Here is a 27,457-nt window from a genome sequence, read left to right as displayed (position 1 = left end):
AGTGCCACGGGAGTATTGCTCTTGTTTCATTCGGGCTGCCTTGCCCTCTCCCCACCCAAAGCCTCGCTGACCACAGCAGGGTGGGCACTGCAGAGAGTGAACCCTGGATGGTGTGGGCAGTGGGCAGGGGGAGCTAACCTCAGATGTGGACCAGGGCTGGAAAATCACTCCTTCAGCTGGAAAAAGATCTGCACCCTGCCGAGCATCAGAGAGCTCACACAGAGACCACTTTTTGCTGCGGAGCAATGGGTGTTTCCCAGCAGGACAGCAGCAGGGAGCGGGACAGGGCTGGCCAAAACAGAAGTGAAGACACGAGGCCCTCAGAGAAGGATCCATCTCCCAAGAGCTGGGAAAGCCCCATCTTCAGACCCGAGTCCAAGCAGCTCCATCTGTCCATCACCAGCCCACTGCCCTGTCCTCTGGGAAGCGGCTGCTGCCACCTGCTTCCTGCTGGCCAACCCTTCCCAGGGCGGCTGCTGCTTCTTGCCCAGGGAGCAGGGAAGGGCAGGGGGGCCTTCCTGGCTGGACCTAAGCAGCAGGGGACCACTGGCTTCGGGGCACCCCACAGAGAGGCCCCGGGGCTGCGGAGTGAGGCTCCTCGCAGCGGGGAACCACCCCAGCTCCTCCAGCCTTAGCCTGCACCGGCTGCTCCAAGAGGAGAGCTCGCAGCCAGGACGGGGGCTGAGTCATGCTCAGCCCCTGATAACCTGCCAGGACAACGGGAGGGCTCTCCCCTGCTCTCGAAACACCAAACAACATGCTCGGTATCTGTCTTGTCCGTTCGCCTGTCCCCCTGGCCAGACGCCCTTGCCGCTTGAGGCCACAGGGACCAAAGGCAGTGATTCACTTCCCCCTTTGTAATGCTCTGCGGTTGCCGATTTTCCACTAAAGCATCACAGAAGAATGGGCAGCCTCCACACCAGTGTCTGTGTCTACAGGGGGAGAGGAAAGCAGCCAGCCTTGGAAAGCAGCAAATTGACCGCAGACCAGAAACTTCCCCTTTCTTGGACTCGGAGCAGGTTCCTCAGCAGGCAGACGGGATTCATGGCTCAGGCTCCAGGCCCCGGAGCACAGGGGGGGCACTGCTTAGAGAGCACTGAAGCCTATTATCAATTAGCTCACAAGCATGCTGACAAGGAAGACAGCTCTGTTAGGACTCAGGGAGGAGGGGGGAAACCACACCATACAAGGCACCTGACTTCAAGCCCACCCACACCATGTCCATAAATCTCGGCTCCGTTTATCATCCCCATGGGCAGCAGAGAAAGCTCTGAAACCTGCCCACCCCTGGCTCGTCACTGTCCCACCTGTGGCTGCCTTCAGCCCTGGTACCCCCTGTGAGAGTGAGGGAGACACCAAAGCCCCCCTGCTCTCCAGGGTGGTGGTGAAGGCAGGAGAAGTTCTCCTGGCCTGGAGAAGCAGGTGGTGGGGCAGAAGACCCTCCCGGATGGGGAGAGGCTGTGCCAGGCAGGACCTGCCCACCTGAAGGCCACAGGAGTGACCAGCCGGGTGTCTTCGTGCCCGATTCCCAGTCACCTGCAGCCAGATCTCCTGCCAGATGGGCTGTCACGGGGACATCAAGGTGAGTGGCCACCCCATTCCTCCTTCCAGTCACTGTCCCGCTTGGCTGCAGGACATTGCAGCCTGGCCAGAACGGCTGCTCACACGTCTCTGCTCAGCTCTCTGCTGACACGAAACCTTGCCACACATGCCACACGTGCCACCTGCCACTCTGTCACTGCTCGTCTTTGTGCTCTCGCATTAGCGAGCAAGCAACTGCCTCCCTGGAAGCGGTCCAGCTCTCCAGGCATGGGAACAGCACCTGCCTGGCCCAAGGAGGGTGCAGACAGGCACAAGGGCACGGCACCGGGCTGGCACAGCAGCAGGTGGCCCTGGCTGGCTCTGTCAGACGTTGGTGCTGACCCCTCAACGGGCCACAACCGGGACTGCAAAATGCCAGGCGTGACAGAGGGCTGTCTGAAGGCTCCGTAGCTGGAGTGCGGGCTGATGCATCCCTGAAAAAAAACAAAACAAAATGCAGCCCGCAGCTGCTCTGAGCTTCACATGGAACCAGCAGAGAAGCAGGCCAGCTGCTCAGTTACAACCACCACATCTGGCCCCCTGAGCACACCCTACAGACCAAAGCAGGGACCTGGAGGGGGTGGGAGGCAAGGTGTGCTGCTTGCTGTGGCGGAGCAGCCCGTGCTGGGTGTGCTGGGTGTGCTGGGTGGCCAGGGAGATGTGCTCTCACATGTCCACCGGCCCTGCGCTCCCCAGCGTGGGCTAATGCAGCGAGGAAGCTGGTCCAGTTGGCTCCCCTTCCTGGATGCAAGGGCTGCTGCATTCCCAGAAGTTGTTACGGACACATGATAAACCGGCACAACACTGCTGCCAGGCCCAGCCACCCAGCCTCTCTCATGACTCGGTGAGAAGAAACCCATGCAGAGGTGTCCTAACAGCTGCCACCAGGCCCAGGTCTCCATCAGTGCAGCCATACAGCTGCAGACATGTCCCCATGGCCACGGGTTTTGTGCTGTCACACAACCGGGCATAGAGAAGGGCAAAACATTGCCTTGGAGCCCATGGGAAGACAATGGCACAGCTGGGGAGCTGGTGTTGCGCACCACCACCAACATCCAACAACAACCTCACGCCGAGGACCCCAAACCCATCTGATGAAACTTCCAGCAGAAGAGGCGTTGGGCAGACTGAAGCTGGGGTGACCTGTCCCCCTCTACGGCGGGCAGAAAAAAAAGCATCGAGCTCACATTCATCCTGTTGGTGAGCAACTTCAACCCCCTCCACCGAGCTGCCCGCTTCAAAGCCCTGAGGAAACACATCGCCCTATTCATCCCCACACCCACACGTGCCCTGGCAAGCGGGGGCAGCCAGCAGCCTCCCCCTGTTTTACATGGGTATAGAGAGGGCAGGCAAAGCCTCTCCCACAGCAGGCATGCCAGCAGGGGGAAAAGCATGCCCAGAGGGCACAGGGTGGAGAGGAGACGTGTTTAATCCTCTCAGCTGGTGAAGAGGCTTTTCATCTACAGCCGGGGGAGACACCCACACACCCTGGGAACACTCCGGGTCTAAGACATATTTCAATTTAAAGTAGTGGCTTGTATGCAGGTTGAACAACGTGGCCTTTGGATCTATTAGCTCCTTTTAGTTAGGTTTTTATGTCTCTCCATCCCCTGTCACACACAGGATTCCCTCACCTGCAGCACTGAGCCACGAGAGCCACATTGGGACATTACACTTTGCTGCCCACTCTCAAAGTCAGTGTTCAAGAGGCATTTAGATAATGTCCTTAATAACATGCTTCAATATTTGGTTAGCCCTGAAGTGGTCAGGCAGTTGGACTTGATGTCCTCTGCAGGTCCCTTCCAACTGAACTAAACTATCCTATCCTATCCTATCCTATCCTATCCTATCCTATCCTATCCTATCCTATCCTATCCTATCCTAGTCTCAGCACCGCTGGGAATCAGGGAACAAGCATCCCAATTATTTCTTCTGTTACCAGCACTGGCTCCATCCCTCCAGCTGCTCAATAGCCAGAAGACGAGAGCCATAGCACATAGCCATGATGCTTGGTGGCAAAGTCCATGTTTCTAGGTGCACAGTCCTCCCACCATGACCATGGACCTGCTCTCGCGCCTCTCCCATGTGGCTTTCGGCACCCACACCGGGGACCAGCAGGGAGGAGCAGGCTTTGTCAGCGGTGGGAAGGGACCAGGAGCAGGCACTGCCTGGGCACCAGCCCTCCGCATAGCACCCCACAGGGACAGGGAAGGCAGAGCTCCGGTGTCGTTATCAGCCTGTCCTAACGCCCCTGGAAGAGTTTGGCACTCTGGTGTTGTGGCAAGCCTCATCACTGAGAAATCATTGTGGCCACCGTGCCGAGGCACAGGCAATCTAATACACGCTGCCTGCCCCTCCACATAGCCTCAGCCTCTGAGCGTGCTCCCCATGCTCCCAGGCCAGCTTTTGGCTCAGACGTGGGTCTGTTAACTGTTCCCCTCAGCTCCCACCCTTCCAATTTGTCAGGATCTTTTCTGGCAATGAAAACTGCCTTGTCTCAGTGCAGGACCCTGGGGAGAACAGGAAAAAAGCCCATGCGATCAGGTCTTCTGCCTCCAATGTCCTAAGCACGCCTGGTCCCTCACGTGCAGCCACACTGCATTGCTCTCTGCTGCTTAATTTGCTGTTCGCTCCTACTCTGCAAAATCTCAGCCTCTCCTTCTTCTAGATTTCTTCCTCCCATGGAGGATTTTTTCCTTCGGCTGTAACAGATAATATTTTTCCAGTCTGAATCTGTTCATAGTTCCTGCAAACGCTTAGTTTCTGGGGACTTCTACATCTCCATTTCAACCCCTCCTTGTACCAAATCAGCTTCAATTCATCCCTCGTGTCCTGCCAGCACTTGGTGATTTATGGAAACGCTCAAAACCAAAGAGAACCCCTTTGATTTTGCTTAAGTACCAGCTTAAACCAAAAAAGGCAGCATATGACCAGGTATGAGAAACTGCAACATAATCCGTATGCACAAGGAAGCTGAAAGAAAGCTGGACGACAAACCAATGCAGGCATCAGGGAAAAATTCTCCAGTGTTTGATCGTGTGGCCTTGGTGCTTTTTTAACATCTTTCTTTTTTACACAACTGCTACATAAATTGTATTGTCATAAATGTCCCAAGTGATAGATGTGTAGTATATAAAATAGGCTATAAACTGGATTTTCTGTACTACTTCGCCCATCACATGCACATTGCATTTGCCGTGCACACTGCTCTCTAGCTTGTAGTCTCAGACTAAGTTGACAGGAGCAGCGTTTTTCTTTCACGTAGAAGGAAAACTACATTTGAACGTCTTCTCCCAAAGCCTAGAGGCTGAATTAAGTTATAGGAACGGCTCCCAAGGAGGTACAGAAGAACCAGGCCTAATATAAAGACCATATTTGGAGTTTAAAAGGAGCCCGAAAAGCTCGCTATCCTCCTGCTGCTCTGAAGTGTATGCAACCCCCTAGAAAGTAAATACATAAAACACATAAAACAGAATGGTGCTGACAGCTTTAAAGCACCAGAAAGTCGAGCAAGTGTATCTGGTGCCAGGCTAGAGAAGGTGTATCTTGCAATTTAAAAATAGAAGTATTTTTATATAAGAAAAATTACATTTACACTCCTCTTGGGTAGCTTGAGTTTTTTCCTTTAGGCTTCCCAGACAGCCTGCCAAGGGCTTTCAACTGTGTCAAAACAGGAGAGGGGCTGAGACCTGGAACTTATGGAGCTCTCATTGCCCCGAGTGGAATCTCTTTTTTGCATATTCTCACACGGACTGGCACTGGCTTTTCAGTTTCAATTTTTTAATAAAGTCTCAGATATCTACTCAAAGTCGGCTCTGGATCAAGGAACATAAGTGTTTGGCCACCTTGTGAAAACTACACTGCCATAGGGAAGCACTTAGAAAGCTGCAATTAGAGCTTATCTGCTTTAGGGAAATATGCCATTCAAGTTAACAAGCATAAACACGCCGCAGCAGGGAAGGCAAGGTTGGCACCAGCATTTTACCCCAGGAATTCAAAGTCATCTCCTGAGCTGGTCTCATCCCAAGCAAAGGAGGAAACAGCCCGCACAAGGGGAGTGCGCTTGCACAGAGGGACTTCTCAACCAGGATGGCTTTTACTTCCTGTAGCTAATTGGGTATTAATAAGTTGTAACCCTCATAAGTGTAAGTTGAATGACAGTCATAAGTGAGCAGAAGAGCAGGAGCGTGTTCAGTAGGTGAGTGGCTGGTACCGGCCTCCTCCTAGCATTCTCTGTATCACTGCAGTGGGCAAACTGTCCTGGACACTCCGCAGCAGCCCAAGAAAGGCAGTAAGGAAGCTCCAATTTCCTCATAACCATGGGAAGTTCAGAGCTGGTGGGACAGGAGGCTTCAGATACTGCCTTAACAATGAAGACTGCTCTGTTTGGAGCAGCGTCTTCAAAAATCAGACCATATTGCACTGATTTTTCATTTTATCTGCTAGCCCTCAATGACAACAAGCTAATCCAGCTTGGTTTTGCCAAGCCACAGCTCTCAATGTCATGTTTCAAGCGGCCATCCCAGGGTGGAGAGCTTTACATCCATCCACAGCCAACACAGTGGCTGCCATGGATGCCACTCTCCTCAGAAATGAGCACACTAGGCATTTGCCACCAGACCAGGAGCTGCTTTCTAACCATGACGAGTTACTTCTGCTAGTTTTCAAAAGGGGGGAAATATACTTTTTCCATCCAGCAACCTCTGCTGCACACCCAAGAGCCTGCCTCCTGCTTGCTCCCTGCTGTTCTCATCATTAGCTTCCCGGAGAGAGGAGAGAGACTTTGGCAGGGCCTCCCTGCTGGCACGAGGCTCCCCCAGCCTCTCCAGGCCAGAAGCGCTTGCCACAGCTCCTCCAGGCCTGCAACCAGCTCTTCCTCGCGTCAGGAAGGGAGGAGATGTCTCCTCCTGGGTGCTGGAGAGTGGGCTCTGAGACCAGGAGTCAGGGGGACGGGCATGTCCCAACTCAGCCTTCTTCCTTTTCCACCCCAAAACCAGCAGGCACCTCCTAGCAACTGCCCTGCCCAAACAGAGCCCTCCCAGAGGAAGCTCCCTGCTCTCCAGGGCTTAGCTGTACTGAGCTGTCTGCGCCGTGTCTCAGCACCTTGTACCACAGCTATTTCCTTTCCCCTTGCCCGGCTTGCTGCGAAAATGCTTTGCAGGTCCCGGTCACATCTTCTTTTTTTTGTGAAGAGGAAAGCCTTGCTTCCCTACCCCAGCGCACACATCCTGCCTGGGCAGCACAGTCTCGGGGGCAGATGTGGGTACGGGCCCAGCACCCGGGCACCCAGCACTCCGCTCCCCCAGGAGGGACCTTCTCGGGGTGGCAGCGGCAGGTCCCTCCCCACGGGCTGCTGGCCACAGGGACAGGTGGCCGCAGAGCAGCCTGGCGTCCAGCCAGAGGGACAGGGGCACGAGCCCTCTCCACCCCCTGCTAAACAAACAGGAATTCTTCCGATACTCCAGCCTTAGGAAAACAAAGCTGTTTCCATTTAGCTCGGCTTCTGGGCTGAGGTGCAGCTCCACCCGCGCAATCATCCGGCGGGGCTTTGCTTCCCCGGGCAGAGATTCAGGCTGAGATCAAGACGAGAGAGGATTTGCTGCTAGCCCGTGCTGGGAGGGCCTCTAACACCCCCAGGGTTTTGCTCTCCGGAGCACTCCCTGCTCCAAACAGCTCGGGCCGGGGCCTCCTGGCTTCTGTGGCAGCTAGCCGGTCCCTGTGCTCCCTCAGACACCCAGCTCCAAACCTCCTCCTAGCCATGAAGGGACCTGGGAAGCCACACTTCTCCCCGCCTGCGCTTTAAGGAGCAAAAGCTTGAGCATCACCAGCTTCAGAGCCACCAAAGTGATCCCAGAGCCGCCCGTCTCCAAGCCATGCCTTCTCAGCAGGTGCTGAGCCAGGAGAAGGCTGGTGTCAGCTGAAGCTCCTCACCATGAAGGAAGCGCTGCTAAGAGCCTCCCTCAGCAGGACTGCCCGAGGCCAGGACAGAGCAGCCATGTCTAGCACAGGCTCTGCCACACTGCAGCACCCAGCACATGGTGCTGGTTTCCTGCACTCCGGGAAAAGCTGCCCCGTGCCAAAGGTAGGATATCCTGCGATACAGCACAGGAACAGAGCTGGGCACTCCCAGCTCGTGTGCCCAATACGAGAGCTCACAAGACAAGAGGACAAGGCACCACATCAAATCCCACGGACTCCGCCAGGCAGACAGATTTCATCATTTTTCCTAAGCATCTCGGTAGCAATTTTAAATTTAAATCACTGGCAAGTCTGACCAGCTGAGGATAAGAAACCATTTTAAGCCAGCCCCACCTCTCAGGGGAGTGGGGAATATTTTGGTCCAGAAATTTTCTGAATAACCCCTAATGTTGCTCTTCTATCTCTGTCTGAAGACTCCCTTCAGAATACATTGGAAGCAGAATCAGCCCCATCTCTGCTCAGAGAGCAGGTCTCTGGGGAGGATTCATGTTTTTTGCTGCATGTTTATGTAGCATCTACTACAGCATTGTTCCAGTACATGACTTCACAGCTTCTGATTACTACCTCAGTACAAACAAACACATATAGAGCCAATATATACACAAATAAACAAAAACAGAAAGCAAATTCACTCACGTGAGGATTGATTTCCTGTCTTGGCACAGCACAATGTGGCTTGGAGGTCTACAAGCTCCTAGCCTTGCGCAATTCCTCCTTGTTAGCAATGAGAATGCACAGGGAGATTGGGGACTTATTGTTTGTCCTGGATCTCAAAGCCATCTCACAACAACTGTGACCTGGAACCACCAGTGTCCTCAGCCCCTGAGCCACCCAAGAGATTCTTCTACACTTCCGTATCAGCAGATCAGACAAGCAAGGCAGCTGCTGTGGGACCGTGGTGGGCTCACTACAAGAGGTCAGCGTGCCACCAGCACGACTCCTCCTTACCCAGGAGGAGACCAAGGACTGGAAAAATCTACCTAAGCTGCTCCTCTCAGAGTAAGTGAATCGAACCCCAGTGAAGGTGAGCCTGTGTTGCCAGCACCTAAGAAGCAATCCTTGTACTTGCAAATCTGAGCAAGATCTACCCAGTTCTGGGAAGGCCAATATGCCTCTTGCTTTTGTTGCTACAGGCCACTTGTATGGAGAAAGCCTGATGGAGAAGCACAAAAAGCACATCAGCAGTAGCACAGAGACAGATGAAGTTGCAACTGCAAGAACAAGGCTCCAAGTTCAGACTGGTCTGACAGCACGGTTTCGTGAGACAAATGTCCATTCTAGTAAGTGGCTTGCCCCAAAAGGGAAGTCCACCCCCTTCCTTGCTAGCTTTGCAATCCTTCTGGTCTTCACGCTTCAAATTACCCCGCTGCAGGGGCAGAAAATCATCCTTAAATTTGCTGCGTTAGTGTTTGCTGGCTTATAGAACTGAGCCAGCTCACCCAGGGGCCAGATGACAGCAGTGGCAGTGCAAAGGAAGCAGTGAGAGGGCACAGCTGGGTGCAATGTCAGCAGAAGTGCACCTTTGGCTGTGGGCTTTCAGGCAGCACAACCTGCCTGGGGTTGTGAACCCCCCTCTTACAGTGCTCCACGGCTAGCCCAGAAGCAGGCTGGCCAAAGGGGACACTCAAAAATAGCTGGGAAAGAACCCATCAAATAGCTGCAAGACTTTTTAGCCATGCCAGTTGTATGCCATATGTTACATTGTCCATGGACAAAACCCAAGCGACTGAATTGTATGAGAAAAAGCCCAGGGGCTGAAGCACGGAGCACAGACGGGGACCAGTGCCAGGGTGCAGGCAGCCCCCCACCAGCCCGCACAGCACTGCCAAGGACGAACATCCAACGCTCTCGCTGAAGCGAGGGATGAGGTGACGTCCTGCGGCCTCTGTGGGGAACGAAGGAGGAAAGGCATGGCATGGTCCTTAACGGCATCCTATTTCTTTGGGACTGTGCCAAGGGATTTAAGGTAGAGCAGGCAGCTGGGCATTCAGCACTCCCAGCCCAGCACTCGCTAGGCGCTGCCTCTGTCTGGACAGCAACGCTCTGTCGGTGCCTGCACAGTCCCGTGTCCTCCGCACGGAGCCTGAGGTCATGTTCCTTACTGGGAAAGCCTCAAACAGGTGGCGTATCCGCTCTCCCTCCCCTCCCGTCCTTGCACACAGAGGGGTGGGAGGAGATCACTGCCGTGGGGAAGCTTGTTGGGAGCGAGTGGGATCGTGGGCATGTGCTAAGGCTGCCTGCTCACTTGTGCACCCAGCCTCTCCCCAGCAGCAATGGCATGGCCTTGGCCACCTCTCCCCACGAGTATCACCTTGGCCTTGCTGAATCTGGCTCTCATTAGATAGCCTTTCATTTGGGCACCAAGGTATGCTGGCTTCAGTGAACTGCCTCGTGTCAGTCATCCCTTTTCAGTCATTTGAGCCCCTCCAAAATTGTAGATGTCCAAGAGTGAGTGTCCAGAAATGTCTCCAGCCAATGCATTGCATCTGCTTCACAAGAGACAAAAACACAACAGCTACTTTAAATGCAACAAGCACTTTAAAACCAACTGGAAAAATGCAGAAAACCAAAGCCCAAATTGCCCACTTCCCAGGCAGCTCCAAGTAGCGCTGATAGAGAAAGTCAAAACAGCTCACAGAGGAAAAGGAGAAACTGAAGTTACCTCCTGGTTTGGCACTGCCAGGGAACATAATTTGCTGCAATGTCTTCTTGACTGTTACTGAGAGACTTCTGCTGGAAGCCATGTGCAAATTCTCAGCTGTGGTGGCTACCAGCAACGAGTCTTTCAGGCCCAGCAACTGGATAAGCAGCAGCAAGAAAGACACAGGCCTCTAGGAGTGGGTTTAAGAGTCCATGGACTCTTACAAAGAAGCCGAGATGATTTCTTTTGAAAAATGTGTGGGTTGTCCTATACCAGCAGGCACCATTACCACCTCTCCATCCCCACCAAGCGGCCTGAATAGCAGAGGTGCTTGTCAGGGAAAGGCACCTTTCATGCCTTTACTGCCTCCTTAGTGCCTTTCCCAGAGGCTGTGGGGTCTCCCTCCTTGGAGATCTTTAAAAGACTCCTGGATGTGCTCTGGGTGGCCCTGCTGGAGCAGGGGGTTGGACCAGGTGACCTTCAGAGGTCCCTGCAGCCTCAGCCACCCACTGGTTCTGTGACTGATTCTGCCTTTCATGCCTTTTTCCATAAACAAAGAACCCACATCTCCAGAGGGACTTCACAAAACACAAAATGTGGAAGAGTATGAGAGCACCTCAGAACCGACTCATGGCAGGCAGGATGAAGCCATAAGCTTTTCTTCACACAGAAGAAACAGACGATGCCACAGTTATCATCCTGAGCTCAACATGCTTCTTGCAGGGTCTCTCTTGAACAAACCCCTCTGAACACCAACAGCTGCGCCTTTGTTTCCACACCTGCCTGCGGAATGACCCACGCGACAGCAGGGTGACACAAAAAAGCAGGGAACACCCAGCTCACTAATGGCTCGAGTCTGAGAGGAGACACCTCAGAGGCACTACACATATCATCATTTGGCTCAAACCAGCATTTAACAGCACACCTCAGATCCGTGTGCCTTCCCCCGGGTGCCACCTGCACATGGTGCCCTGGACACATCCTCTTCAGAAAGAGTTTTCACCCTGCTCCTCAGCCCACCCCGCTGTCCCCGCTTAGGCCGCTCGAAGGACAGGGGCAAACTGCTCCTCCCCTGTGGGACCACGTCCCATTCCTATATGTGCCTGGGGACCATGACAGTGCGCTGGGGACAAACTAAGTCCCCTGGAGCAGACTTACCCGGTGGGTGCGTGTCGCGGGACGGGCGCCTGAGCCCCTCGTGTGGAGGCATCCCTCTCGGCCGTGCTGGTCCTCCTCCGCAGGGAGCTGGCGGGGGGCTGGAGGGCGATGCCTGGCGGGTGGTACTCTTGCTCGGGGACGACTTCTTCACACCTGGAGCCCTGGAAGCCCGAGCGGCAGGTACAGACCTGGGGCCGGCTGCAGGAGCCCTTGTTCTGGCACGGCGGGTCGCAGACAGCTGGGGGGACACAGACAGGCGGTTAGCAGGACACGGGGCTCCTGGCAGCAAACAGTGCAGTGGTTTGTGTGCTACCTTTCTGCTTTATTCTGTTCTGGGGTCTGACTTGCACGGTCCTCCTGCCTCTCCCCCTTGCCAGCTCTCCCCCCACAGCTGATTTTGGAGTCACCATGCCCAAATTCCTCCACAGTTACAGGGACTTACAGTTCATTAATTTCATGCCCAAACCACTCTCCAAGCCTGCGTGTGTTCCTAATTACAGCACATCAGCTTCAGTTTGCGCCCCAGGAGGAAAGTGCTGTTAATTATATGCTGGACCCTGACACTTCCCAAGTTAACAGATGCCAAATTGGGTTTATAACCCAGTCAGCAAGAGCCAGGGAACCACAGCTCACTCGGGTAGGACCAGGCTAGATGTTCTGAGCAAGTATAATTGAGGAGGCATTGAAAACTGATGTCTTCCTTCAAAGAAGAGAGGAAGGTAACGGCTGCCTGGCAGGAGGCCATGAAACCTCACCAGACAATGCAAGGCAAACGTTAACCTCCAGCCACGTGGAAAGCCTGTGGACGAGCTGCAATGTGCAGCTACCACTTCTGCTCCAGGCCCATTCCCCAGGAGTGCCCTGGGTGGCCGCAGGAGCCAGTTTGATGTACCAGCACCTCCACACATAGCTGCCGAGGCTCCACAAGCACCTCTCTCCCTTCCTGGTTATGTTCTCACACTGCATCCATCACTGGGAGATCCAAGCAGGTCTGTGAGACATGCTGCTTTTCTGGACAACAGACACACAGAGAACTCTAGCCCTGTGTGCCATGCCCACATCACCCTGCTGGCACCAAGCAAGGGAAGTCCTTGTGCAGACTCCAAGGTCCTTTCACTACAGCATGGACCATTCCCTGACCCCAAAACTGGTCTGCCATCAGCTTTTCCTAACCGCATCAGCGATACATTGGCTGGAACACTTCATTTGACCTTTATTTTACTGTGTTAAGGCTCAGGAAGAGAGACAGATTGGGGAAAAGGGAGAACTCAAGCCATGGAGTGCTGTATAGGCTAAAGCCAGAGCTTTTGATGAAATCCCTCAGTAAAATAAATCAGCCTCTGCTGCAGACTCTGGAACACAGACAGAGTCCTAGTCAAGCAGGAATGAGCTGTCTCGGGGAAGCCTGACAGTCCAAAATTTGATGTCATTTATAACAACTCAGCTGTGATTTAAATGGGCTGTCACTCCATTCCATTATCTCCCAACAAACACCTATCTCAGCAAGCTGCACCACCCCAGGAAGCCTGCGGTGCCAAACAGCCACTTTGCAGGCTGAAATCCTGCAGAGAGGGGACCCACCAGAGCAGCAGCTCCAGACCCAAGCCACAGCAGCTCTCATGATGTCTCCCACATACAGCTCTAATGGTGGCATGGGATGTAGGCTGTGCCCCTCGGCAGCGACAAGCCACCAGGCACTCTGAAAGCCCCCGAGGCAGCTGATATAAAAAAGAGAAAGAAGGGAATGGGATCAGCCTTCATGCAGGATGGGCGGGGAGCGGCCCTAGCTGAAATACTCCACCTCTAGGATTAATCCACTTCCCTGTTTCTTTTGGAGACTCAGAAATGACTTGAAAGAACTTTTAAAGGTCACTGGTTCTCGCTCAGTCTAGATGTGCAAGGTAGGACGGTCAGAGCCCTCAGCAGAAAGCTGCCAATTCCAAACGTGAAAATCACGAGTCAGACCCCCAAAACCATAAAATTGTCAGAAGAAATAAAACAGTTAAATATATACACGTATGTATATTTGGAGTCTTTCTCTTTGCTTGCTGGCTTCTGAGCCTAGGGGTTGCTCAGAGATGTCTCTCCCCAGCCACAGGGTTATAAACACTTTCTGGTGAGATGAAAGCCCCTCTTTTCTTCTCGTTGTAAGCACCTGCTCCTGAAGCTGGGGCTTTAAGGAAAGCAAAAACAGGTATCCCAAAACTCTTTATAAAAGGATGAGACTGGGAGGATGCTGCAGGGACAAGTGTTGCGTGCCTCTAGCCACCCAGCTAGGCAAGGCAGCAGGACAGTACACGGGGACTGCCACGGAGTCCAACCTCCCATCGCCTTGCACACACGCCTGGCCCAGGACTGAGCAATGATGTTGCTCAAGGTCTAGGGCAGTGGTGCAGATCTTCACTGCAGGCTCTCTGAGCTGCTTTCCTGCTCAGTCCCATTTAACTGGGGGAGAACCTGTCCATCCGCTGAGGCAGCCACAGGAAAACTGGGAAGGTGCTGCAGCACTTGTACCACTGGGGTGATTCAGTCCACTTTTTCATGGAAAAGTTTGCTTATTGATGCAACACAATACGTAACCTCAGTTCTAACCTGAAGCTCTGACTGTGTCAGCAAACCCAGAAGGGAAGGATAACTTAACACAAGTGAGAGATTTGTGCAGGCTGACAGGCAGGTAGATCAATGGCAATGTATGAATAACAGAGATTGAAAACATAACTTCAATGAAAAACAGCCTGTACTAAAAAAACTCTACAGTCACTGCACAGAGGACAGACAGAAGGAGAGAGCATGTGAATATCATCTCCGTTTTGCAGATGCAGAGAAGCCCCAGGTGCTAATGCGGCTGTCTGAAGACACACTGTGAGACCAAGGCAGAGCCAGCGACAGACCCTGGGATCCCCGTGCCTTCATCGAGCATCTTAACCACAAGCCCATCTGTACGAGATTAGAAAGTGCATGGATTTATTTAGTCCTTCCCAACATGCCAACTAAAAAATGTTTCCTTTAAACTTTAAAATACTCATGGCAGAGAAAAGCTCATCCTGCATCACCAGCCCGGCCAAGGCTGCCATCCTGGGAAGCAGCAGAGAACCACAGCACATACTGCTGATAAGGGTGGAGATGGACGGACTAATGTTGGGAGGCTGAGCAGGAGGATTACCCTGCTCTTCAGCAGAGGGGAAGGAATCAGTCTGAGCAGGGCATGATGAGCTGATAGGGGGCAGCTACATTATCTATGAGATTGTCCTCCTTAACTCTGTTAGCTTGCTTTCACCCCACCAGCAAATGTCAGCGTCCCCAAGTGAGACAGTTCTCTTTTTTTATCTTCCCAGTCACTGACTCTCTGAAAAACCCCCAAGTCCTCACTGCACTTCAGCCCTAGAAGCTGGAGGAAAAAAAAATACAAAGGCTGGAGAAATCTGCCCAAGGCTTGAGTTCAGCCATGTGTGGAGGTTTTGCAAGAGGAAAGTCCCTGGAAAAAGCGTCCCTGGAGAAGGAAGATGTCACTGTGCATGGTAGGTAATGGCGATTAGATTAAAGCAAGTGTTTGGCCCCCCTCCTCCTGTACCCAGGCTTGGACGGACCAAAACCCAGGCCCTGCCCATGACCCGAATGCCAACTTCTTCCCTGCTTCACCACACTAAGAGGTTCCCTCTGGCTGCGCTTCCACCCTGCTAACTTCCCTGATATGCCCCATATCAAAGAGCATGGGATCAGAAATTAAACAACACTGCAGCACAGAAATTAACTGGAACGGGCTGTCCAGCTTGCGCTGGCAGCTTTAAACACAGCCAAGCGTCCCCGGCAGCTTGAGCTCCAGCAGAAAAGCCCACAGGGGGAGGTAGCTGGGAACTCGGCGATGTTTACACACCACCGGTCTCCATCCAAGTCCTGCCTGAGATTTCCCATCCCCTGTTGGGGTGACACTGTCAGGCCCAATCGTGTTGACGGTGTCCTTTTAATTAATCCTCGGGAACAGCGGCACCTGAGAGGGTGCTCAACAGCCTGCGTGGCTGCGAGCCCAGATCCACGGCTCCTACAAAAACCCCTAATGAGAGAAAGATGCTGCCATTGCTGGCCTCCTGCTCTGTTTACAGACACTGTCTGGCAGCACAGCACGCTCTCTACCGTTTGGCTTCTGTGGATGAGGGGGGGGGAAGAGAGCGAGAAAGGAGGTGAGTCAGCCCTTGGCCCCTCGCTCCCGAACGGCGATTGCTAATGCAATTATCCCGGCGCAGCCCAAGCGCTGCGAGACCCCGCGGCAAACAACGCCGAGCTCCTTCCAGCCAAACATCTGGGCAGCTGCTGCCACTTGAGCGAAGTCAGATGCTCGGAGGATGCCCTGGTACTGCCCCTGGTGTGGGGAGCATGCCCGTCCCCTGCCCTGCCCAGCGCAGGGTTCACGCGCGGGGTCACGATGCTTTTGGGACATGCAAGCTGTGGTGTCCCTACTCACGTTTGATGCAGCGGTTTGTGCCAGGAGCCACGGTCCATCCCAAGCAGCACTGCCTCCCGCAGACGTTGGGCCTGAGCAAACAGACAAAAGAGCGCGATGAGGAGGAGAAGGGGGAGCCGAGGTCTCTGCAGCCAGCACCTCTGAGTCACCCGCAAAATTATTTCCTGCAGCATCTGATATTTCCTTCCAGATGGACCAGCAGCTGAGATCAAAACCCATCGGACAAGGGCTGAGCTGTTCAAGTGCCTGGAAGAGAACCCCCCCGGGACGGCGTGAATGCGGCAGTGTGCGCCATGCCGCAGGGAGTGTCCCCCTCCAGAGCCGGCACGGCGCTGAGGAGCCATGTTCCTCCTGAGGGCAAGGGCAGGCCACAGGCCCGCCATCTTTACAGACCTCGTGGCACTGTATTTTTTCCATGGCACTGGGGTGTAAATCAGGCCTCACTCCAACTCAGGCCACAGCATTTCGCCCACGGACACATCCCAGGCGGCTGCAGCTGAAGACAACACTTCCCTGCCTGACGCGCCAGCAACCGCGTCCCACCACTGCTGTCCACCTCCGGCCTGCCAGCACTCTGGTGCTAAGCACCTCATGCTAACGCTCATTCCAGCAGGCTCAGCTCATTTCCACGGCTGTTAATTCCAGCACTTTGACGCAAGGTTGCTTGGACTGCCCTCACACGGACAGCATACTCCCCACCAGCACTTTCAGGTGGCGACCACCAGCCATGGATGGCTGGCGGAGACATTGCTGCGCTCTGCAGAGCCAAAGCAGGCGGCCAGCCCTGCTTCCTCTGGCCACTTCTCCTATTGACACATCGATAAGGAGGAGGGATAACAAGCTGCACGTTGTTCTCCAAGAGCATTTACTCACCGCAGAGGGAAAGTTTGGGGAATGCGTAACTTTTGTGTATCTAGGTAGAGGGGAGAGTACAGCTGTCAAACGATACAAAGGCAGAAATAGGCAGCCTGAAGGCTCTGGAAAGCCTCTGGAAACCAAGTCGGGAGTGTGGTTTATTTCTAACGCTGGACAAGGCAGTTGGAGCTGCTGACAGAATTTACAGGAACCATGGAAACTTGTACATTTGTCTTCTGGATTGACTTTCACATGAACACAACAGGGTCAGAAGATGATCCTGCTCTGAACCAGCATCCTCATGACTCCTGCATTCCCACGGCATGAGATGGCGGTGCCAGAGGTGCCAGAGTTCAAGGTGTGGGGCTCATGTTTCAAAAGAGCCAAGCGAATGGGTATCAGGCATGCAAGGATTGCCCTGGAAGCTGCCTGTAGAGAGACAGTCACCACACGTAGGAAGGGGAAGTGGTTTGAGAAGCCACATCATTTGTAAAGCATTATCCAGCCCTTCAGGATCAACATTGTGTTAACCCAGGTAGATTTTACAGGGGGAAAGCACTTAAATTCCCTTGCTGTGGCTTCCTGCAAGCAGGTCAAATTAATTCTTGCATCCGCTCATGCCTGTCCTGGAGGTCTGAGGAGCATGGCATGTTTGTCACCAACACTGGGGCAAGGCTGTGAGCCACCCCCGGGCACATGGGGCTGCTCCGGGATGGCAAAACCAGCGGCAGGGTCCCTCCAGCCTGGTGTCACTGTACCCGGGCAGCTGACGGGCATCGCCCAGGGGATGATGTGAAGGAGCTGGCAGAGCCTCCTGGCGAGGGGAGCCGTGAGGCACCGAGCCCCTGGCAGAGCTAGCACTGACGCAAGCCAAGGCCATGCTCCCAGCTTTGGACACTCAGCCTGCTTCCTGCTCATCGTGGTGCCCTGGAAACTGGAGGCAAGGCAGCGGGCAGAGGAGAGCGGGTAGCAGAAGGGCAGCAGGGGGGACATGGCTGGAGAAGTTCCCAGGTGCCAGTACATGGCTGTCTACAACATCGGACTGCTACAGGGTTCCCAGGCACCCTCCAGAATAGGTGCTCAGTGCCACAAAGCTTCCTCCCCATCAAGCAGTGCTATTCGTGGTGCTGGATGCACCACCATAACCCACAGCCTGGGCAAAGAAGCGGCTGTAGCCAAGTCTTTCGCCACCCACTTTGCCACAGCAGCCGGAGCACGCTGTCAGGAGCGGGTCCCCACCATGGGAAGTGGGACACAAGCACTCAGGGTGAGAAAAGCCAGCAAGATTTCACAGTGTTATTTGAAACCAGAGCCAAGCAACTGCAACAAGCGCTAGGGGGAAGGAAAAGCAGAAAACTGTAGTAAGATCGTGGCTTCACATAGTTTAAGCATGTGCACAGCCCTGGTGGCGATCACACGGTGTTTGTTTCTGAAGCATTCGGCAGAAGCATTTTTTTTCTCCATTTATTTTAGCTGTAATCCATGCATCATCCTTCAACTTCACGCAGTGCTCCGCTGCCAGATATGCTGGCTCCGTGCGAGTCATTCACAGCATCCTCACAGAAGGCCAGGGGACTATTAGATCACCAGGTCTGCCTTTATACGGCAGGACAGTGAACTCCATCCAACTGTGTATGAAATATCTGCAGGCAGACCCAGCAAAAAACATTAGCAAAAGGCTGCTGGCATCAAAGAGCCACTGAAAACGCTCTGCCAAGTCCACATCAGCATTAACTGCCTCTGTGCCTGAGCAGTCCTACACGCACACTGCAGCGAGAATCGCTATCCCAAAAACCTGGGTGAAACAGGACTACTCAACTGCAGGCAGTGTCCACGACAAGAATTAGTCAAAAATTTTGTGCATTAGCCAGCACACAGAAAGAAAATAGGGGGGAGAAGGAGAAAATACGGGATTCCCAAGCTGTTAGCCCAGGATTCCCTGTCAAAAAGCATCACATGCCCCCCAGAATTGTTCAGGGGCAGGTAGCAAAAGTGGAGCCTTCCACCCAGCTCCCTCTAATTTTGGTGTGCATCACGTGAGGATTTATTTTCACAGCATCCTTTCACATCCTTTCTCGGGCTCAGTGTTAGAAGACGGCACTTTTCCGCGATACTTGCTGTGGTGTCAGAAGTCACCTCACAATGAGCCAACAGGAGAAAATACCAGAAGCCAGCTCTGGCAAGGCTTTCGGCTGGATGCACCCATGGGAGGGTGTGAGCAGGTCCCACCTGCAGCACCACCAGACATGAGCAGGGTACCACACACATCCAAATGGTCCCTGAGAAAGAAACTCAGTTTGGGATATGCTACTGTCAGACAAAGTGAGAAGACAATTCTGCAGAGGAGATACCATGCTAATAACAATTTTTTTCAGCCACATGACACTGTTTCACAGTAAGCATGGTGACCTGGGCAAGGAGGTACCAGCAGAAAGCTGTGACTTGGGAACCAGGAAAGGCATCCCACGCTAGGATTTTAAGCCAAAGTAACTACATAAATAAATAGCACTGGGGTGGAGAGCAGCCTGCAAAGCCACCTGAGGAAGGGAAAATGAAGGTTGACATACCAGAGATCAGCAAGAGTGCAGTGCAAATAGCAGAAGAGAAAATATCCCACCTGGCAAAAAAATGAAACATCATAAAATGAAGTTTTTTAGGGGCCCTGCATTTCCTGGATGGAAACGTGTCCAGTGCAGCAAGGGACGTAAGAAGATGGATGAGGTGGAAGGCCGGGAGTCTCACGGAGAGGCTTGGAGGCAGCAGCAGCTAGCCTTCCGTGAGGAGCAACGCCATGTGGTTACTCACCGACGGCGATTTTAGCTCGGCTTTCTTGTAGGAGCCAAAGACGGTAGGTCACAGGGAAGTTTAAAAAGTGCTGATTTGGACTCCAGAAGAGATGGAAAGCTACTGCTGACAAGCCATTATAGGCACGTTCCAGAGTTCAAGTTCTTGGGGACCACAGCAAGCTCACTCCTCCCAGCCCTCACTTCCAGAGCGCAGACAGCGCGTGGCTCCGGGGTGCGGCTCTTCGCTCCCCTGAGCCTGAAGGACATGGCAGCGCCCTGTGCCCTGTGGAGCCACATCTCGCCGATACCGGGCCAACAGAACAGCAGCGATGGACACACTGTGACTGCTTCCTCAGAGGTTCTTCCGAACAGAGCGTGAAGCTCAGGGCAGCTCGCCCCTGGTGGCAGCATGGGTTGGCTGCTGGCACTGGACGCAGCCGCAGCCTGGGGACCTCCCGGGACTGCTCAGGGTGGTCACTGGGAAGAACCGGGCTTCGTCTCAAGGGACCAGCTCCAGCTGAGCTGCCATGTGACCCTAAAGCACGGCTGACAACATCGGGGCTGCAGAAAGGATAAAAGCCTCCTGAGCCCAGAAAAGCCCAAATCCAAGTGAGCAGAACCGGGTCTCCCAAGGAACGTTTTCAGCGTGCTGTCCCTCTGGGCGGCTGGCAAAACAAGGCTAGGGGAGTCAGTAAGCCAGCAGCCCGGCACCTACTTGCCACTGACTAGCTGATAGTGGTAAGGACTTTGAGTATCAGACGTAACGGGGAAGAACAGCAAGGCTGTGTTTACTGCTTCTGTGGAGTTGTAGGAAACCACGTGGGGTGTAGAAACTACACGGAGACAGCTCTGTCTTGAAATTTTGCAGGGAGACGAGTACGGGAGAGAGAAACCTCAGGGATTAGGCTGCCTTTTGCATTCTAGTGCAGATCCCTCCCCACGTTAAAGAAGACGTTTCTGCCCGCGTTCAAGGGCAGTGAGCCCGCAGCCTGCCCTCTGCTTCCCCCGACAAGGGCTCACGGGGGGAGCGGACGCGTGCTGCCACTCGGGTCGGTCCCGCCGCCTGTGCCAGGGCTCTGGTGGCCGATCCATCCAGCAGGGACACTCATCCCGAGGGGCATCAGCTGCACGGGAGCAGAGAGGGAACCAAAGAGCAGGGAGCCCAAGGGGAAGGGTTCGTCAGCACCGTGCCAGACGTCCCGCTGCAGCTCCCCTCGGCCGCGGAGCAGCTGGCCTTGCCATATGATCTCCTCTGCACCTCCACAGGGCTGCAGCCAGAGCCCGGAGCGGGACGCAGCCCTGCCAGGCAGCTCATAGGAAGCCTCCCCCGGCCGAGCCAGCCAAAGCCATGGGAAGCTGCCGTGCGGAGCGCTTACAAGGGGCCCATTATGGGAGGAAGGAGCCAAGAGGCCAGGTACCTGCCGCACGAGCCGCAGCGGCCGGACTCGCTCCATCCCGCGGGGCCAGCCGAGCCCCTCCAGCCTCTCCCAGGGCACCAAACCCGGCGGGACGGCGGCGGGCACCGGGGCACCGCGGAGGGGGCGTCCCGCAGCTCGCAGCCCGGCCCGGAGCACGCGTGGGGCCGGAGGGGAGGGAGCCGGCGGGGGTCCCGCGGGGGTCCCGGCACCCGGCACTTACCCCGCGATCCTCCCGGCGCCGCTCGGCTCCTTCGCCCGGGGCACGGCTCGGGGTCGGAGCCCGCTCCTGGGCCGCTGCCGGGCCGCCGCCAGCCCCTGCCCGTGCCCGTGCCCGTGTCCCCGCCGGGGGCCGAGCCCGTCTCCGCCGCCGGGGCCGGCCGCGGGGCCGCGGTCGGGGCGGGGGGCGGCGGGCAGGGGCGCTGCCTCCGGGGGGGCTCGGTGCGGCCGGGGCAGGCCGGGCGCCGTGCCCGCAGCCCCCAGGGGCGCCGCCTGGCCCCGCAGCCGCCGGGGCTCGGCTCGGCGGGAGGCGCCGGGCTCCAGCCTGGCCGCCAGGTCCCGCTGGCAGTCGCCGAGCCCCAGCAGGATGGCGAAGGTGAGCGGCAGGACGCTGGCCGCGGCTCCCCGCATGCTGTCAGCCCGCGGGGCGGCCGAGAGCCGGCGGCGAGGGGTCGGCATCGTCCCGCCGGCTGCGCTCCGGTCCGCCCGGCGGAGCCGCTCCTCACTGCCCCATCGCCCCGCCGGGCTCCGCCGGCACCTGCTGCCCACCGGGGCCGGGGCTGCCGGGGCTGCCGGGCGGCCCCGCGGGAGGAGGAGGAGGAGAGGAGGAGGAGGAGGAAGAGGAGGAGGAGGGCGGCTCGTCCCCCCGCCGCGCTCCGCGGGCAGCTCCGAGCACCTTCGCGCCCGCCTCTGGCACTGGCAGAGCCCGGAGGGGATGGAGGGTTTTATTTTTGGAAACCTCCCCCTTTTGTGTCTTTTTGATGCTGACATCCCCCCCCCCCCCCCTCCGGAGGACACGGCTCGGCCCCCCTCCTTAGGAGAGGAGACATTCCAGCAACACCCACTTTGGCAAAGGGAAACAAACTACAACAGAGGAGCCTTAACCCCTGCCTGCCCGGGGAGGCCGGCCCGGCAGCCGCCGAGCAGCCCCCGCCGCCCCCGCCCTGCCCGCAGCGAGCCTGGGCGCCCCGAGCGGGACGGGACGGGACGGGACGGGACGGGACGGGGGGGGGGGCGGAGGAACGCGCCCCCGGCCCCAAATCTGGGGCCCTGCGGAGCCGCAGCAGCACCGCCAGCCGGCCCGCTGCTCCCGGGGGCATCTCCCAGCAGAGAGCCGAGGCACGGCGGCGGAAGCGTTATTGCCATCCCGTGCTGGCTCCGGAGATCTCCGAGATCTCACCCCTAAACCCGGCTCAGGGTTTACGTGCTTACTTGCGTAGGTTCAGGCTGGGAAAGGACCCGCCTAGCAGCTCCAGGTCCTTCAGCTAAGTGGCACCTTCCAGGAGACGCAGCCCACCAGCTGAGCAGACCTCCATCCCGCCCACCCGCCTCCGTGTGGGCACCTGGCTCCAAGTGACTGTCTTAAATGCATTGAGAAGGACCGAGGGAAGAGTGGGAGGAGGGAGAAAGTGGCCAGGAGAAGTCTCCTTTCAGCCAGGCGTGCCAGCTTGGCCTGATCCTCTGCCACGTCCCTGCTGCTCTCCGCTGCCCTTGGCCGTCTTGGGCAGGAGCAAGTCCTCCTGGAGGAGCGCAGGCTCCATCGCAGCCTTACACCACGGTGTATGTGGGGTGGGCTCCCCCTGGCCCACAGTGGCGGCTGTGAGCTCGGTGGGTGGCTCAAGACCTCTCTCTGCATCTCTGCACATGGAAGAGAGCAAAGCAGTGCGCTGCGGGCACTCAGGGTGGGGAGATACCCACCGGCACGTGTCCCTGCAGTGCGTCCTGCAAAAAGATGTGTCCTGTAATGCTCATCAACTCCGTTTTGTTATATCAGGGTCAGGCAGATGAAAGGTGCGTCTCAGCATCTCGGTGCTGAGAGCAGCTACTGGATGCCTGCGAGAGAACGCGAGAGATGGAGTGTGCGCAGAGCAATCCTTTCCCTGTGCCCTCACGTCTGCCTGCAGGGCAGGGGCTCCTGGAACCAGATGTTGCAGCTCAACCACGGTTTAACAGACAAATCAGACAGGCTGACTGTCATATCAGCCCATGACTTTATCTGATCTCCCTTGTCCACCCTGTTACAGGGGGGCTGCAATAGAGCCCAGGCTCACCTCCTGCACCTGCTGCTCCGCTAGCCCCTTGAAGAACCAACTGACCCCTCCTCTCCTCTCCTCCTCTCCTCTCCTCTCCTCTCCTCTCCTCTCCTCCTCTCCTCTCCTCTCCTCTCCTCTCCTCTCCTCTCCTCTCCTCTCCTCTCCTCTCCCCTCCCCTCCCCTCCCCTCCCCTCCCCTCTCTTCTCCTCTCCTCTCCTGCAGCAGGATCCGGCTCCCCCAGCTCCTCTCCCACCTCCATCAGTAGCACTCCCAGTTTGAAACCAGTTGCTCCAGCTCCCCTCTTCCCGCTGCCTGAGCCTCCAGCCCCCACCTGGAGGTGAGCAAGTGCGACAGGAGCAGAGGGGCTGAGTGGGTTTGGGCTTCAACCTTGGCGAGAGCAGCTGGCAACAGCATCAAAGCAAACAGCAGCAGGCACCTCAGCGCTCCCCGGGATGCGGTCAGCTCTTCACCCATTTGGGCAGAAGCTCACAGAGCCCCTGGACCCCGCGAGCAGTGCCTGATAACAGCCAGGGCTCAGTTCTTTGTTCTGAGGAAGAAGAATGTCCTTTCCATCCTCACCTAATTACTTTCTTATGCAGCAGTGGAAAGAATGCTTGTGCCTAAACCTGACACAAGAAAATTATCAACACCATAAACAAAGCCATAAACAGAGCGGCTGAAAGAGTGCTCGGAGCTACTGCAGGCAGCCCCAGGGCGGGCTCGGCCGGGGCACGAGGGGGTTCCTGCCCCCGCTGGCACGGGGTCACCCTGGGAAGGTGCAGGCTCAGGGTTGCCCAAGCTGTAGGAGCCTGCGTCTCCCCAGCAGAGCTGAGGAATGAGATTTATAAAGCCAGTGCCCCGCACGGAGCCAGGCGCGGGGGGCTGGCATCCCATCTCAGATCAGCCTCGTGCTGTTCCTGCAGCCGCCCCCAGGAGCCAGGCACCCGGCCCTTCCCAGCCTCAGCCCTGCAAGCAGGTGCTCTCATGGGGACGTGCAGGAGCTGTTCGACCCCACGGGAGAGCTGCGGAGGAGCAGTGGCCACCGAGGGCACGGCGAGTTCCCACCGGGTGGGGAGCGATGGTAGCCCCAGTGCAAGTGAGCAGGGGGGCGATGCATACGCGCAGGGACGCTGCCTCCCAGTCTCACACTCAGCCCTCCCCAAAAATGAATTGGAAATTGGGAAGCGTGGGGAGCTGCAAGGCGAGCTGGGCTGCAGCACGCTGCTCAGCGGGGGCTCAGCAGACAAACGCGAAATACCTCATTTCTCAGGAACTCACGGAGAGCGCGGACGGTCGGGCTGCTCGCCGCCGAGATCAAACCCACGCCTGGGAAGAGAGATTAGCAGCAGAGAGAGGATGGCGAGCGCGATCCGACGGCGGGGAGCACAGCGCTGGCCCGGGAGGGTGAGCTGCAGGTGGGCAAAGTGCTCAGGGCAAAGCAGAGCCACTGCGTTCCCCTCCCTGTAAGTCCATGCGCCAGCTTTGGTGGCTGAGACAGCACCGAAGGAGAGGCCAAGGTCAGATGGAGATGCAGTGTCTCCCCAAGCCCATGTTTTCCGTGGCCAGGGGAATGAGGCAGCCCTTGGGGCCAGCATGGAAAGGAAGGGGCTTGTTGGAGCCTGAAGAGGAGAGGAGCAAGCGTGCACCTTGCTGACAGCGTGGCCCGTCCTTCCTGCCACCGCTGCGGCAGAGATGGAGGGGTGCTTGCGCAGCTGAGGACCAAACTCACAGTGCCCACAGGGCTCTTCGGGATGGGGGTCCCTCTGTGCACCCTCATTCCCCCACCCTCCATGTCCACACCGCCTCTGCAATACCCCCTCGGAGGGGTAGCACCTGGGAACCACGCGTCCGGGGCCAGTTGGCCCCCAGATGCGGCTCCTGGCACCGCATCCCTTAGATTAATTAGCCCCTTTTCTTCCTCTTCTGAAGGGTTCACAACCCACATGTGCTTCTTCCTCGTCTGTGAGCGGACCCCTAACGCGCTGCAGATGGGACACATTCCACGGATTCAGGAGCTGCCTGTAGCTCCCACAGAGGAAAAGGAGCCCTCCCCCGGCTCGGGCTGAAGGGCAGGTGAAGGTTGGCCAGCCCCACGGCTTAAAAAGCAGAGTGCAGAGCCACCTTTCAGAGGCACAAGTCACAGCCTCTCTGAAAAGAGTCAAGAGACAAGGAGGGAGTGCACGGGGAGCTGGATGGAGAAACAGCTTCCAGCAATTCAGACATCTCTGCAGAGGACTTCTAACACCAAGGACATTGGAGAGGCAGGAAAAGAGGTTTCTAAATGTGAGAACACAGCCAGCAAATCCTCCGCAGACACCACCCGACACCCTGGCTATGCCGTGATGCACACACAGCTCAGCATGTGTGCTGACGGGACACCCAGGGAAGGAGATGTTCCCACTGGACCATTGGGAACAGCACCAAGCAGACACACATGCCGGCCCTCCAGCCACCTCCACCCTCGGTGTGTCCCTCAGAGCCTCAGGGTACATCCCGGCCTCCCCCTGTGACGAGGACGCCAGCAAGCAGCCGAGAACCATGTAAGTGACGGCATCTTGTCAGAAAACAGAACAAAAATTGTCCAGCACCTCCTAGCTGGGTTTATTGCTCCTTCTGCTTTCGTTTAGCCAGGACCATCTCCGAGTCGGAGGCGGGAGGCACAGCCCAGCCAAGTGGGTGTCCCACGGCCAGACTCTTTGGTCATGCTGTTGTCTAAACATATGTCCGTACGTTACCGGGGGCTGAGACCACACGCTGGAAAGGAGGTTACAGCATGAGAGGAAAACATGCTGCTGTGAAGGAGAAGAAACCTGGAGAGCAGGAACAGATGGCAGAACCCAAGGGATGGGAGTGAGGAGTGAGGCAGAGAGGATATCGCTGTGGGCTACTGCTGCGGAAAGGCTCTGGTGGGGCTGGCTGCAGAGCACAGCTGGCTCCTTATTTATCCATCACATTATTTCAAGCCCCTTCAGCAACTCATCCAGAAGAAAAAAAAAAAAAAAAAGAGAGAGAGAGAGAGAGAGAAAACTCAGCTAGAATGTGACTCATGCAGAGCTACAGCAGCTCAAGGGAACCTGTCCGTTTATAATTAATGAAGTCCCGCTTCCAGTGATCCGACTGCAGCCTCCATCTCCCCAGGAGGCTGGGCCTGGCCTCTGCTTCTTCCATACCCGTGGTGGGGAGAGGGGCCTGGAAGCCAGGCGGGTCTGGCCATCCCCACGGAGCCTCGCTGTGCAGGGAGGCTGCCCCACATGGAAGCCCCTTCCTTCCACCACGGCCTCCTCCAGAGCAACCTGCTCAGGGCATCCACCTGTCGGGGCTTCAAGAGGAACATGCAGTCAGTGGCTTTCAGGAGGGGGGAAAGGGAAGAAGGAGCAAGAGGAAGAGGAGCATCTGGCTGGTTTTAAGGGCTCTGACCCACAAACAGGGAATGCTCCCTGCATGGTCAGGGCACTGTTGAGAGGAGTGAGGAAAGGACCCTGACAGTATGCATTTCTGCAGCCTTCTCTTCCTATTTTCTCTAGGGTCTTACCTCCAGGAGGCTTTTCCTGACACAGATGATGAACACCAGCTTGTAACAGACTGGCAGGGAACAGGGAAATGGGAAGAATAGCTGAGGAGACACAGGAACCATGGGGCAGAAGATTTCCTTTCCTGATGGCTGGTGCCACCTCGCAGGCAGTACTTCCCAAAGAGTCCACAGCCTGGAGGAGAGAAGAGAGATCCAAACAAGACAACCCAACAGCGGGGATGGGAGAAACAAGGTAATGCCAGACTGTGCTGAAGGAGCTTTTTCTGAGAAATTCCTACCATCATGAACTTTTCTTAGTGGCATTATAAAGCTTTGAGTTCTACTGAGTGTTTGGGATTAAAGCCATTTAATTCCTGCTTCTGATTCCAAAGCAGCCATCCTAAAAATCAACAGCTTCCATTTCCTTCAAGTTTCTGGCCCTTCCTTATGACCCGCTGCTGCTGAGGGCATAGGGAACTCAGGCTGGAAGTCCTTCAGCCCATCAGCTTTGCACTTCAGAGGAAACCTGGTGATGGCACATCCTAAAATGGAAGTGACCTGTGTGGCTGGCGTTGAATCTGTATTTTTGCTTGGCTATTCTGCCATCCTGAAATGGCAGGCCCACTCCCCATCACACAATTTTAGATGCTTTCCTACCACTTTGGGAGCTGGAAGGACTGTGTGAGAAATGATCTCAGTTTGTTAAAATGCAGTTATTTCAAGTGCATGTTAAATAGCTTATTAATAAGTGAATCTTAGAGAACTGCAGAAAGCGCCAATTATTAGGTGGCGTGTGTTAGAGCTCAAGTAGTCAGTCATC

The 27,457-nt window shown here is 55.9% G+C and overlaps 1 protein-coding gene and 1 long non-coding RNA gene across 4 annotated transcripts in view; one reads left to right on the top strand and one right to left on the bottom strand.

Moving 5' to 3' along the window:
• The window catches only part of LTBP2 (latent transforming growth factor beta binding protein 2), a 64,843-nt gene extending 42,964 nt beyond the window's left edge, over positions 1 to 21,879 (bottom strand). For both annotated transcript variants that reach the window (XM_040560156.1, XM_040560157.1), the window contains exons 1-3: positions 21,098 to 21,879; positions 15,819 to 15,889; positions 11,360 to 11,597 (exon numbers count right to left, since the gene is read on the bottom strand). In XM_040560156.1, the coding sequence (XP_040416090.1) occupies positions 11,360 to 11,597; positions 15,819 to 15,889; positions 21,098 to 21,864 (1,076 nt within the window). In that variant the 5' untranslated portion in view covers positions 21,865 to 21,879. The remainder of the gene's footprint in view (positions 1 to 11,359; positions 11,598 to 15,818; positions 15,890 to 21,097) is intronic.
• LOC121071658 lies at positions 18,169 to 27,021 on the top strand. Of its 2 annotated transcripts, XR_005820731.1 has the most exons (3): positions 18,169 to 20,873; positions 24,397 to 24,530; positions 25,056 to 27,021. It is a non-coding gene; the product is annotated as an uncharacterized LOC121071658 (long non-coding RNA). The 2 variants fall into 2 exon arrangements; XR_005820730.1 differs by having other exon boundaries at positions 24,397 to 27,021.
• Positions 27,022 to 27,457: the final 436 nt, after the last annotated feature.

Source organism: Cygnus olor, chromosome 5 (genome assembly GCF_009769625.2).
Source record: "Cygnus olor isolate bCygOlo1 chromosome 5, bCygOlo1.pri.v2, whole genome shotgun sequence".
Taxonomy (NCBI): domain Eukaryota; kingdom Metazoa; phylum Chordata; class Aves; order Anseriformes; family Anatidae; genus Cygnus; species Cygnus olor.
The sequence above is the reverse complement of the archived record's forward strand: the minus strand, read 5'-3'. Positions and strand labels throughout refer to the sequence as shown.